The sequence below is a fragment of the Ochotona curzoniae genome, unplaced genomic scaffold (genome assembly GCF_017591425.1).
Source record: "Ochotona curzoniae isolate NIBS_2020 unplaced genomic scaffold, NIBS_Ocur_1.0 contig_43, whole genome shotgun sequence".
In the NCBI taxonomy this organism is placed as follows: domain Eukaryota; kingdom Metazoa; phylum Chordata; class Mammalia; order Lagomorpha; family Ochotonidae; genus Ochotona; species Ochotona curzoniae.
This window is the reverse complement of record NW_024466218.1, coordinates 27,679,266-27,693,379: the sequence shown is the minus strand read 5'-3', so window position 1 is coordinate 27,693,379 and position 14,114 is coordinate 27,679,266. Positions and strand designations below refer to the sequence as shown.

At 47.3% G+C, this 14,114-nt stretch overlaps 1 protein-coding gene across 15 annotated transcripts in view; it reads right to left on the bottom strand.

Moving 5' to 3' along the window:
* ZNF532 (zinc finger protein 532) overlaps positions 1-14,114 on the bottom strand; it is a 110,436-nt gene that overhangs the window by 18,991 nt on the left and 77,331 nt on the right. For 11 of the 15 annotated variants that reach the window (XM_040985056.1, XM_040985052.1, XM_040985060.1 and 8 more), the window contains 2 exons: positions 9,931-10,093; positions 5,613-5,894 (listed from right to left, as the gene is read on the bottom strand). The exons of 1 other annotated variant lie outside the window; for it this stretch is intronic. In XM_040985056.1, the coding sequence (XP_040840990.1) occupies positions 5,613-5,894; positions 9,931-10,093 (445 nt within the window). The remainder of the gene's footprint in view (positions 1-5,612; positions 5,895-9,930; positions 10,094-14,114) is intronic. 3 more of the 15 variants (XM_040985063.1, XM_040985062.1, XM_040985064.1) reach the window with 1 other exon arrangement.

The following is a 14,114-nucleotide window of genomic DNA, read 5'->3' as shown; positions in this document are numbered from 1 at the left end:
TGCTCCATGTTCCGCAGTTCCACTTCCTGACTTTGGCACCTGCTCCTGTGCTTAGTGTCTTTGTATGAAAAAAGCTTGGTGATGGCCTCTTGACAGGGACAAGGCAACGAAAGATGCCGAGGTACATTCATCACACACCCCCTGTGATATCCAAGGCAGGATCCTTAGTTCTTATTCAACTTTCAGCTCATACAACTGTAGAGTGGCTGTATCTCGGACAATCTCAGGTACTGTCTCATTCAAGGGCCTTTGATAAGAGGATCCTACAGCGCCCGTTAGAGCAACCCTTCTCTCCCACCACCCCCTCCAAAAACAAACAAACATGAAAAATACATAATCTACCTAAAATTGCAGGACTTTGCACAGAGCTGAAACAAGTCTAACAGTTTGGATGACACCATCAAGTTAGTGACACTGATAAGGCCATTTATTTATTTGAAAGCCAGATTGTCCATCTGCTGGTTCACTCTCCAAATGGCTGCAATAGGCAAAGCTGGGCAAAAGAGAAGCCAGGAGCTTGGAACTCCATTCAGGTCTGCTACTGGGTGGCAGGGACCCAAATAGTCGGGTCATTTCCCCCTACTTTCCCAGGTACATGAGCTGCATAGGATGTTGAGTCAGGACTTGAACTGTTGCTCAAGCAGGCCACAAAGCTGGTCCCATCCTCCCAATTTTATGGTTGAGAACACAGACCGTGACAGGGAAAGGATTTCTGTGATGAGGAAACTGCTGAAATGCCTGAATTTTGACTTCCACCTGTATACATATTTAATGAACCTAAGGCCCCATTCCCATTTGTGTAAACCAAAGTAAACTGCTGCAGTCAGTGGCAGCTGAGATCACCTCAAGGCGCGGTGCCCAAAGCCGCAGACACCACAGTAAGAAGGCACAGGGAGGACTTGCCTCACAGGGCTTACCTTGGAAGACAAGAGTGGGAGCCTAGCTCGACTAAAAGATAACACCAACTTCAGAAAGTGCTCAATGTAAATACACACTAAATATCTGTTACATTTTTAAAACAATTTTTTTACTTGATAACAGATTACAACACATTATTGAAAAAAAATTTAAAGCCACTCAAAGTGAACATGGTTTCATTTTACATTTTTTTTTAATGTTTCTGAGAGAGAGAAAATGAGAATGAAGTCTGCCACCTTCTAGTTCACCCTTTGCATGGCTGCTGGGAGCCAGAAACCCTCCATTACTGGCTCCAAACATGCTGGGCTGACTCTAAAAGCAGTGGTCTCAGACTGAGCAACCCAAGAAACCCAGCTCCCCAGGAACCCCCCACCTGGCGGACAGAACCAGTATGCTCTCCTGAGGCCCTGAGCCAAGTGCAATTTTGAATCCTTTGTGTCTGCACAGCATACTTCACACTTGCATCTCATCTTAACCACCTGCCCCAGCATGGAAGGCCGAGTTCCATCCCACTTAGAGTTCTAGGTATCTCCTGGCAGAAGATGCTTGGGGCTACTGAAGCACAGGTGGCTCCCATGCTAACGGAGAAGGCAATGCTAAGGAGGCTTAGATGCCTTGAAAACCACAACTCACCAGTCTTATAAGAACTGTTTTTCTTCTTCTTTTTTTTTAAGGTTTATTTTATTTATTTGAGAGACAGAATTACAGAGAAAGAAAGAGGAAGAGACAGAGAGATCTTTCATCTGCTGGCTTACTCCCCCTAAAAGCTTCAACAACCAAGGCTGGGTCAGATCAAAGTCAGGAGCAAGGAACTTTTTTCCCAGTTGGAGCAGGAGCCCATGTTCTTGGCCCCTCTTCCATTGCTTTCCTAGATGCATTAGGAAGAAGCTGGATGGGAGGTGCAACATCTGGACAAGAACCAGTATCCATTTGAAATGCTAGGATTAGAGGCAGTAACTTTGCCCACCACACCCAACATCTGTCCTGAAATATTTTTCAGCATTTATAGGTTGGTAGAGGAGCTTCCAAAAGACTTCAGGGAAGGAAACTGAAGACAGACAGAAAGCATAGTCTAATGGGACCAAGGGGTTAGGGTCATCCAGTCTAGAGTGGCGTGCCAAAAAGGAAAGGATGTATTGCCATGGAAGCATGCAGGTATAGGACCCATTCAGTCTTAAAGGCCTAAGGAAGGCTTTCCAAATGCGGGGATATGTAAGATCTAAAGCACTGAGAGCAAGCGGTCAAGAGAGGAATGCTCCATGGAACCAGCAGAACACTACAGCTTGGCAAGCCACAGAGGGCAAATAAGCAAACAGCACTGTGGATACTGAAGGTGTCCTCAATCATGCAGGGAGCACTGTGTGAGCAGACGTCCAGCCAAAGGGGGCGGTACAATGAATGACCCTGAGAAGCTACATCTCAAAGCTGGAGCTGACTGACAGCATTGAGAACCTCGTACCTGCAGCAAGGGAACAATGCAATCACATCTGGACAAGGGCAGGTGAGAAATTTTGTAGAAGATGGAATTACAGGTGAGTTTAATGTAAAACAAACTGAAATCTATTCAGTTTTTTATGGTATGCATTTTCCACCAACTTTTTCAGGACTTCTGTACTTCAGAGAACTCTTGGGGGCCAGCATTGTGGCACAATGAGTGAAACTGCTGCCTGTGATGCTAACAACCCATGTGGATGCTAGATGAAGTCCTAGTTGCCTCAATTCTGATCCACTTCCCTGCTAATGCACCTGGGAAAGCAGCTAAGGATAGCCTAAGTGCATGGGCCACTGCAGCCATGTGGGAAAAGCGGAAGAAGCTCCTGGCTCGTGGATTTGGCCTGGCCCAGCCCTGGCCATTGCAGCCATTTAGGGAGTGAATATGCAAATGGAAGATTCCCGCCTCCCCCCCATAACGCTTTTTCAATAAATAAATCTTTTAAAAAAGAATAAAGGAAACGCCCTGACTATGGTGAGTACAATTATGTAGGCACAGCTCCCTAGAAGAAAGCTAAAGCTGTGAAGGTAAGCCAGCTGGTTGGACTAGTCAGTACTGATTGGCTGGCTGGGGACCAGGGAGCCGAGCAGCAGGAAGACAGCACCAAGTGAATCTGGACACCAGGGTTTTCCAAGAATGGTGGAAATACCAGGAAACAGTGGACAAGGAAAGGAGGCAACTGATGTTCCTTATTGGGCAGGTTTAAATCAAAGTGTCTGTGAGCTAGGTGAAAACTGAAAATGCATAACAAGAAGTTGGGTTTTGCAGACTTGAACTGAGGCAAGAGACCAAAGCTGGAGCCATGGAGCCACAGACCTGGCCTGGATCTGAGAGGGGAAGCTGCCACAGCGGTGGTTGAGATTCTCAGAGATAGACTTCAGCCTTTCAAGGACAGAAACCCTGTGTGTCCTGATGATAGCGGGAAACCAGGATGGAATGGTACTCAGTGTTAGGACACAACACACATCTAGAAAGAACTGCCAGTCATGCAAAACACAGTGGTGGTGTAAATTGCAGTCAAGGCAGAAACATGTCCAAGGGACTCAATAAGCAGGGGGTCCAAAAGAGCCAGGTCAGCAACAAGGCCAGAGCTGACACAAAGGTCAGAGGGCAGCAGGTAGCACAGCACAATGCTAGCTGGGCTCCTGGAGGGAGGGCAAGGGAGGACAGAGCCAAGACTGAAGCCTGGCTTTGAAACAGAGGAGACAGATGTTCTGCCAGGAGGGAGGGGGAGGGTGTGGCAGCAGATCCTGGGCAGGCCGCAGGGACTGCCTGCCGTGGAGGGCCTGACCCAGCAACAGCACTGCCTTCTCACTCCTTCATCAGCTCTTACACACACCCTCCCTCCCCTCCTCCAGTGCCCCCCGGCACGCTTGGGAGGCTAAGTGAGCAGAATGAAAACTGTAATTTAATACAATGGGTCTCATTCCTCAGCTCCTTCCAAGGGAGACCTAACATCCTGCTATGTCAAACATCTCTCTGGCAAATGGCACCAACTGACAGGGCAAGTGCACGCTCACATGCATGCATGTGTTCTGACTGGAGCGGGCTCTGTGCAAACAGTGAGTGCAAATTTTATTGTCAACTTATTGGCACTGTCTCCAACTTACAGTCTCTATCAAATGTGCATGATAAAGGTAGCTCAAAACACACAGAGAATTCTGAAATATTACAAGAAAGTTATAGTAAGGAAGAACCATGTGATACTGCTCCTTGAGAACCACCCTTCAGTTGTAACAAATATCTGAAGATGCTAGTGGCAGGTCTCAAATGAGATGGCACGATCAGGGGTGTGCCAGAAGAGACAAGTGCATGCTGCGACTCCTTTTCCCAGTATGTGAGCACTATGATCAATGCCCAAAACAAGTTGATACATCTGGATGTTGGTAAGGGAAAGCAGGTTAGCTTCATGAGCAACTCAAACAGTATAAATAAATGTGGCTCTATAGTATGGCTCAAAACACACAAAGTTTTCAAAAGATCTAGAATACATTCACCACAAACCTACTCCTACATCCTCCATGTAAACAAAAGCAAAATTAGTTTCTTCTATTGGCTTTTGCATATGTGCTGCAGAAGTGAACACTGTTCTATCGACTTTTGTTCAAGGAACAAGATAGCTGTCTTTGAAAACATCACAGGTCTGAATCAACTGATCAGCCTTAGTATCACTAAGATGGGATGAAATGGACCTTTGGGAGGTGATACATAAAGACTACAGCATTTGTAATGTGTTAGTATCTACGAAATTCACGCTGAATCTCAACCCAACTTCTATGAATTACAGGGCACAGAGGAGAAAGTTTAATGTCCAAAAGAAGCAGATGCAATAACATGAGGATCAAGTCAGGGGATAAACAACCCAATATTTCTAACAAACTGACAGTGTGTTAAAGAAATAAAATGGAATGGAAAGACTGCATAGGATGAAAGATTAATGGATCAAACATTATGGCAGAGCAGATTATGTCTCCCCCTGCAGTGCCTGAATCCTGTATGAACAGCAATTCAAGTTCTAGCTGTTCACTTCCGATCCACGTGGGAGTTCTAGGCTCCAGACCTCAGCCTGGCCCAGCCTGGGCCACTAAAGGTCTTTCTCTCTGTCTTATCTATTTGTCTCTGTGTTTTACTCTCTCTAACTCGGCCTTTCAAATAATTTTACATACATACACACACAAACACACACACGGTCAAATTATTTAACAATCAACTAAATGAAAATGCAGATTCTTTCTGGATGCTCAACAGAATCAACTTTGAGACCTCTAGAAAAGCTGAGTAAGGCCTCATGTTGTGATTAACATGGTAACAGATATTATAGAGAAACTGCCTGGCTACTTCCATTAGGTCTAATGACCGGTGTTTTGAAAGGAAAAAACACACACTTTGTGACTTGGTTCCCCCGTTAAGTCCAAGGGCAATAGTCCTCTTCCCCACCAAGTTCACGGCAAGGCTACCTATAGTTCTCTCCTCCTCTCTTGCTATTTGTCACAGGGTAAGTCCCTGGTGGCCCAGTGTCATCAGTTAAACACAGACGTGGTGCATGACTGACATAGGGCAGGGGCACACGGGTGAAGGTGACTATCAACTGAACCGCAGCGCAAGAGCCCAAGGATGTGGGAATGCCTGTTTTTACAGAGGAAGAGGCGGAGCACAGGTACTGGTTCCTGAGAGAGCCACAGCTCCGGGGCTGGTCACTCACCTTCCCGTGCTCCTTCCTCACGTGGGAAATGTACACGTCCCTCTGTGTGAACAGCCGGTCACACTCCCAGCACGTCCACCCAGGGTTGGCCACTTTCTTGGGTTCCACTGACTTTTTCACTGGCGATGGAGACTTCTTTTCTAATTTCTCTTTCCCGTTCATGGATTTGGCATCGTCTTTGCTCTGATTTGCTGAATTCGGAGTTGTAGGCTTGATGCTGAAAGGCAAGTTTATACCCAGGTTTGGAGGTCCTTCGATGCTTTTCAAAGTTCCGTGCATAGACTGTATTATGAAAAGAAAAGAAAAGAAAAGAAAAGCAGGTCACAAATGACACCCAGAGCAGGAAGCACAAGTGGATGGACTCTGCCAGTCCTTAGTGACATTGCAGCTGGGTTTTACATTCATTCAGACACACTGTTCAATACACACCCAAACTCACACTATTGTGCACTTTATCAGAAAGACAGGAAAATTGTGATTGTCTTCTAATTTCAAGTAATTTTAAAATTACATATTTGGGTCAATATAAAATTCTTTAATGGAAATTCTCTATGTTGAATACACATTAGTCCTGCTCCTGTACCCTCCAACCATGTCCCAGAGTGAGTCCCCTCCATGGCAGATCTGTTCTAGGAAACACTTTCTTTTCTGCCCAGAGACACCTCAAACAAGCTGACAGATCACTAAAGTATTCAGGGCCCTTAGTTCTGGACTTGAACCCACATCTAACACCAGTGTATGCGAGCAAACCCTCCTCCTTCATGGTTAACACTGTCCCATACTTGAAACACTTGTAATACTTCAGATTTGGGGAAGCAATTTTTTATCTCTCCATGATCCACTGGGATCTATAACTTAGTACAAATAGTTCCCAGACATAAACTTGGAAACAACAGATACTCAAAAGGTCTTGGTAAACTACTTTGCTGTAACAGCCACCTTCAACTTAAACTCACAGGAGTTCAAACCCGAGAGGGACAAAATTAGTGCCATTGTTTTCTAAAGACCAGCAAGCTTTGGTTTTTTGTTTTGAAAGCACAGAGTCCCCCAAAAAGAACCAAGTCAGTTTGTGACCCAATACGCAATCTGGACTGGCCTCTGAATGCAGACACCTGCCCAATACCTTCCTGGAGGAACTTCCTGGGCTCCTGTGGTTCATGCTCTGATCTGGACTCAGGCTTCCCTTCCGCACCCTCCCCTCAGACCAGGCGTCACGTCCACAGTGCTCTGGGCAGAAGCTGTCACACAAGCACATGCTCCTGCAGACTGTCACTGTGAGGCCTTCTCCAGCCAGCGCCAAGAATTAACCCTCCTCCTGCAGTACCATTCTGCTTCCCCACACGGCACAGAAGGCTCCGAGATTTCCCCATTAGCACAGGCAGCAAGGCCTACACAAGAAGCAGACCACAAAGGCGGCTGGGGTGAAGGTCTTCACATGCGGTTTTGAAGAGAGATAATCGGGGGCAAGGTGTGCCCCATGGAGACCCCACGCAGCGGGCTGCTGCTTTATACCAGCCCAGGAAGAAAGCTTCAGTGTCTTCATGACATTCCTTAAAATAAAGGCTGAGCCCTTGCATTTGTGACCATTGAAAATTCAAAGACAGGAAAACCCCAGACCTCCTAAACTTCCACAGTTTCTAGGCAGAGGCATTTTTACTGAGAAAGCAATGAGAAAGGTGGAGTGCTCAAGTATTCTTTTATGAGATAGCCCTAGAACATAAAGAAATTATAGGAAAGAAAACACACATACCAAGACAAAAGAGGGTGATGGAAGGGATGCTAAAATGAGAATTTCAAAACATACATAAACAAAAACAAGGGAAGAAAATAAGATTTTTAATAAAAGAAACGCCACTTGGTTCTTCCAGGATAATCCATTTTTCTTAGCTGCCTAGATAATAAAAATCTGAGTAACTGTAGCATAACAAGTGATACAAAATGCCTTTGAAGTAAGCCTGTGCCCTTGTCCGGACTGGCAAATAAAATCTACCTGTGAGTGCCATGGATGCTTCGCTCTGCCCTCAGTGTCCCTCATGAAAGCCAGCACAGCACAGCACAGCACAAGGCCACCAAGTCAGGGACAAGAGCTCTACACACGTTCTCTCCAAACAGGAAAGCCTGGAGCAGAGTTCCCCTAAAGCTCCCAACACCAAACTGCAGAGGAGTATCTTACAGCACACAGGAGACTCTGGACACGAGAATGTAAGTGAGCACTCACTGTCACCCCCTGTTTCTGTAGGCTCAGTCTGCTGAGGGCTCAGGTGAATAACAAACATTTCCTCCCCGTGGCCTTGGCATTTCTTGGAACCATGTACTCCTCCAAATTCCTCGCTAGCAGATGAGTTGCAAAAAGCCAGCAGCCTGCAGAAAGCCTCTTCAGAAGCAACTTTTTTCTTTCTCTAGCTGGCCTCCAGACAGCATGTTCCCACATTCTGGTCTAATTCCAAGAGCCACACATTTTTTACTAGCAGTTTTTTAGTTCATCCTGATTGTTCACTACAAAAACACTGTTAAAATGATTTAATAATTTTGGCTATAGTGTTTTAATATATGAGAGTAGGATTTTTCTGATCTTTAAGGGAGGCCGATGGACACATTTCAAGCAGTTTACCCACCCCAGCCACAGGCATGGCCACCCTGTCCATAAGGTGACTCAGGGTGTCAGCAAGGTCATTTGCAGAAGGTAATTACTCTGTGTGAATTGTGAATTCTGTGTGCTCCCAAGAGTCAATCTAAAAGATTCATAATCCATTCATTTAGCTGAGACCAGATGAGGATAATTCAAATGCTTTATTTGCTGTTTCAGCCAATCCCACCATTTCTTCTTTGCATAATGCATTTTAAAAAGAGAAAACCTGGGCCTGGCATGGTAGTCTAGCAGCTAAAGTCCTTGCCTTGCATGTGCTGGGATCCCATATGAACACCGATTCATGGCCCCACTTCCCATCCAGCTCCCTGCTTGTGGCCTGGGAAGGCACTCAAGAATGGCCCAAAGCCTTGGGACCCTAAACCTGCGTGGGAGACCAGAAGAAGCTCCTGGCTCCTCGGTTCACATCGGCTCAGCTCTGGCTGTTGTAGCCACTTAGGGATTGAACCAGCAGATGGAAGATCTTTCTCTGTGTCTCTCCTTCTTTCTGTAAATCTACTTTTCCAATTAAAAAAAAAAGAAGAGAGAGAAAACCTGAGAAAGAAGGTGAGTACACATTAATAGTGGGTCTCTTGTTTCACTCTTTATAAAGAATGAGTCATTTCAATCTCGGAAAGACATCGGCTGTCATTTCATTGCACAAGGAATAACACTGTTTCACTTATCTCAGTGGGCAGTTAGCAAACTAGGACTAAACACTGGCCGCAAGCTTAAAAAATTCTTATGTGGGGACCTAGCACAGTAACCTCACAGCTAAAGTCCTCACCTTGAACGCACCAGGATCCCATATGGGTGCTGGTTCTAATCCCTGTGGCTCTGCTTCCCATCCAGCTGCCTGCTTGTGCCTAGGAAAACAGCTAAAGATGGCCCAAAGCCTTGGGACCCTGCGCCCGCTTGGGAGACCTGGAGGAAGGTCCTGGCTCCTGGCGCCGGATCAACACAGCTCTGGCCCTCATGACTGCTTGGGGAGTAAATCAATGGATGGAAGATCTTCCTCTCTCTCTCTCTCTCTCTCTTCTTTCTGTATATCTGCCTTTCCAATAAAAATAAATAAATCTTTAAAAAAAAATTATTATGGGGATTCTGGTGCCTTTTTTTTGTTTGTTTTTTTTACCACTTGAGGCTAGAGTCCAAACTGAACACTGACTCACTTTCTTAACCCGGGTACCACACTTCCTTCTAGCACTTACTACTTCTAAGTCCGTTTACATGCATTTTGAATAGATGAAAAGATCCAGGGACTTCAACAATAATGCAAACGTAAAAATTCCCATAATTTCAAAGGAAAAAAGCTTCATTTTCTAAGTATACCAATCTATGTAGGAATTAACACAGTTCATCAGAGCCCGTGTCAGTTTCTAAATCCCACACAACACAGAGTTCCCAGAACAATCACTTCAGTCATCATTTTCATTATGTGGAAAAAAGAACCCTGCCGCTTTATTGCTCCTTTAGATTTAAGGCATGCACTTGCTTCTGTGGTAGGTAGAACAGACTCCTGAGTAAGAAGCACCTGGCATCCAGTGAACCCACCAGCACAGCAGGTGACAGCAGGAATGCTGCTAACTGACCACAGCCAGCATGCACCCCTCCCCTGCAGCTCCACCCCGAATCAGGACCCACGACCTAGCCGGCAAGTTCATTCAAAGGACAGGACAGATGTGCACACACCTTGATATGGTCCATCATAAGCTGCTTCTGTGCATACAAAAGAGAACAGTCTGGACACTTGAAAACAGACACCTTCTGGTTCTCAATGTGTTGGTCAAAGTGGCGATACAGCAAGGTTTGCAGGGTGAACACAGTGTCGCACATGGAACACTTATAGATTATTCTAGAACAGAAGAAGCGTAGCGAAACAACGTCAGTGAGCCTCATCTCTGCAGCCGAAGGCACTGCCCCTTCACACCTGAAGAGCTTAGGAGGCAGAGCACAACGGGAACACACAAACACAATAAAGAGAACAGTTAAACTCGCGCAGGCGTCAGGCAATGCTCGAAGGTAGGCTGTTCTTAACGCTCGAGGCAAGACGCTAACAGGTGCTTGGAGATCTAAGTGAAAGATCACTTGATGACTTGCCAATCTACCAGTAACACAGGTTTGCACAGTCTTCACCAGCGGGTGACTTTAACAGAGCAAGAGCATCCCAATCTCTCTTCTTGGGTGTTCTTTAAGAGCAGACAATCCTTCCAACCCACGCACAGCCCCCTCTGACACTGGGGAAGGGGGTGGCACAAGGGGGTGGGGTGGTGGCTCAAGGGAAGGACTCTTCCCGAATGCCTTTGCCTCACACTGGGAATGGCTCTGACCTCAAGAAGTGTCCCAAAATCCCAACTCAGGTCATTCTGGCCCTGGGGCAACCGAGAGAAAGATCAAAAAGGGATTGCTGAAGGCCAAGGTCAGCGACAACAAAGACAAGCACCGGCTTTACTTGCCTTTCCTCCCACAAAGTTAAAGAAATGAAGTCCTACCACTCGTCTTTCTACTCCAGGTCTCCTTTTAAAAAAATGTTTATGTATTTTCTTTATTTGAAAAGCAGAGCAACAGACAGAGACAGGCAGAGAGAGTACATTATCTTCACCTGCTGGTTCACTTCCCCAAATTGCGGACAGCCAGGGCTAGGCCAGGCCAAAGCCAGGAGCCCCAATCCACTGCCAGATCCCCCACGAGGGTGACAGGGACCCAGTATTTGAGCCGTTATCTGCAGCCTTCGGGAATGCATTCACAAGAAGCTGGACCAGAAACAGTCCTCTCAACCGAACGCCCCTCTCCGAGTATTCCCCAAAGCACTTCTCACACAGTCTCCAAGTCTCATTATGCGATGCTCTGCCCCAAAATGCCAAATTTTAGCTTTGTTTCTCTTCCCACTCAGGACTTACAAAACACTTCCCTGGGCTTCCCAGGCTGCCCACCTCCCTGGAATACAAAAGTAACTGCACTGCCGCAGGCAGGAGGCCCTTCTGAGATCTCCAGTCCAGGCCATTGCTCACAACCCGGGCTGCACCACCACATGGATGCTCCTCTGCTTGATTCTGAAACAGCTCAGAGCTGTGGCTCACCCCGCAGCTGCCAGCACTTTAAGGGCATGGAGATGGCATGCAGGGAGGTAACGTGACTGCAGACTACACCAACAGCTTGGTGAGATCTCCATGGAAATTGAAACAGGTAAGAAAACAAGATTTATGACAAGAGCACATTTTTTAAAGGGCACAGAAGAGAAACAAAAAGCATGTACCAGTCATCGCTGCTAGGCAAAAGTGTGTGTGTGTGTACTTATTTTCCCCTTTGTATTGTTTTTGTTTATCTGTATTTCCTGGCTTTGCTATAATTAGCATGTAATAATAAAAAGGTAAGTCCCAAGGAGAGAACTGACATTTATCAGCTGGGCCAACAACAGAACCCCCGAGGTTACATTCTCCCATTGCCAGAAATAACTATTTCATGAAAAATGCCCAGCTCCTGTAATTCAGTTGGAGCGTTTCTGTTGACTTTGCTGTGTTCTCTTGACTCAATAACAGAACAGGGGCAGGTGTTCCCTCGGGATGCCCACACACCATGGCAGAGGGCCCGAGGTCACGTCGGAGCTCTGCCCCGGATTCCAGAATCCTTTCCATGAGCACCTGGGAGACCCAGGTCGTTGGGGCCTTGCCCACCCCACCCCCCCATGGCAGATCTGGATAGAGCCCCTGGCTACTGCAGGCAATTGGGGAGCTCTTTCTGCCCTTTAAACCAATAAAATAGTAATTCTGTTTAAGTAACAGAAAAAGGGTACAGCAGGAGATGATCTGTTGACTGGGACATCACTCTTTAACACGAGCAAGGGTTACAATGTCAGGTCACCTGCCCGGCAAATATGCATGAACAGGAAAGGGAAACGGAAGCTCGATCAGTGGCAAAGGTCAGCATCACCACTTAAGAGTAAGGCAGGTGGTTCCTGCTCACACCCTGGCTGACACACCTCAAGAGAAACCCAGCATCAGGTCTAAAGCAGCTACATTAGGAGCTCCTGTCCCACAACAGACCAGGGAGCGGCCCCCGGGGATGAGAAGCCTGTGTTCTCTCCCGGACAGGGAGTTGGACAGCTGCTGAAGACAGAAGCATAGTGAGGACAGACAACCCACTAGACCCTATATGTACACCCAGCCAGGACCTCAACAAGCAAGAAAACAACCCTGTCTCAGCAGCTGGAAAAATCAGAATGAAATTTCCAAAGTGCATGCATCAGGATTAACACCAGGTTCCTGGCAGGTCACAGGACGCAGACTCTCAGCCAGGTGCTTATGTTGAAAACAGGGCTGGGGAGGCCAAGTAAGGTGCCAGGACCCTCACAAAAGGGGTTGCTAGGGCATAAGCACAAAAACAAGGTCCCCCCAAGGATAACAGAAAAGCCACAGGCATTCAAGATGGGGCACAACCAACCCGCAGGAGTCAGAGTTAGAAAGGGCACTGCATGCCAGGGAATGGCAGGGACCACTGTGTGGCTGCGCTCACAAGGATGCAGGCTAAAGCAGGAAGAAAGAGGCATAGAGTTGGGAAGGGCTTTGAAAGTCAAACCGGGACAGTCTGGACCTAATGCTATGCTCAAGCTTAAAAGACTGGTAGAACTGTGCTATGAACAAGTTGAGGCAGCAGGAACAGAGAGAGAGAACAAGAAGAGGGGAGAAAAGGAGAGGGGAATGGTTGCAACACACACCAACACACATTACAGCTGGGACAGGGTACACGTGGGACTGGCTAGACTGTAACCCTCACTAGCTGGATTTGGGGGTGGGCCGGGCCGGGCTAGGCTACAGCACCCACTAGCAAACGCTAAGGTGTGGCGGGCCATGCCAGACTGGGACGCGGCACTAGTAGGAACCAGGGAGGGAGGTGGTAAAGCTGATAGGGGGAATATGAAGGGCCCCCTGCTGGAACACCTCACCCATTAGCGAGCATGAGTTGGGATGGGGGCAGACCAGACCATGCAGGGCTACAACACCTGTGGGCATCATGTGAGCCAGATCAGGAAAGAGCCAGGCTTGGTTGACTGTCCCTACTGGTGCAAGCATAAATCAGAGTGGGTGAAGGTTGGTTGGGCTTTGCCACAGCATCAGATAGCAGATGCTGGCACTGGGGGCTAATCTGTCAACTTAAACTACATAACCATTCAGAAAGTGCATGATCCAGGAGTGGGAGTGGCCTAGGAGGGAAATAGTGGGCACCTCCCTCTTGGGTTACCACTCCCACTAGATAGCATGAAAACCAGGACTGGGGCAGACTTGGCTAGATAGAACAGCACCCACCAGCATGTGGCTGGACTGAATAGTAAGCCCAGTTGGGTTGAACTAGGTTTCAATGCCCATTGACATGTATGAGAGCTAAATGGAATGTGGGACAGACTGGACTAGTCTGCTGTACGTATAGGCAAGCATGGGAACCAGGGCAGGAGGCAGGCCTGGTGGGGGTTATTACAGGTCACAGTAGCACCTACTGGTTTATGTGAGGACTGACTGTGTGCTGGGCAGAATCAGGCTGGACTGCAACACCCACTGTTTCCAGTGGAAGACAGGGATGGAAACAGAACCAACCCAGCAACTGCAACCACCACCAGCTGATTGGTGCAATGCGGGCAAGAACACACAAGAATTTGGTCTGGGATCACCTCAGACAAAGCTTCTTTGGGGATCTCCTCAATCGAACTGCCGGACTCAGAACCCCAACCATGAAGAGAAGTGCAGGTTCCATGGTCTGCCATGGAGTGCAAATGCCAGAGCCGAGCCTCCTTAGAGGCTCATATGGAGGAGTGGACCGCACAATCAGTGAAAAACTGGGCAAACGGAGACTCTAAGGTCGACTATGTCAATCTGTGGATTCTG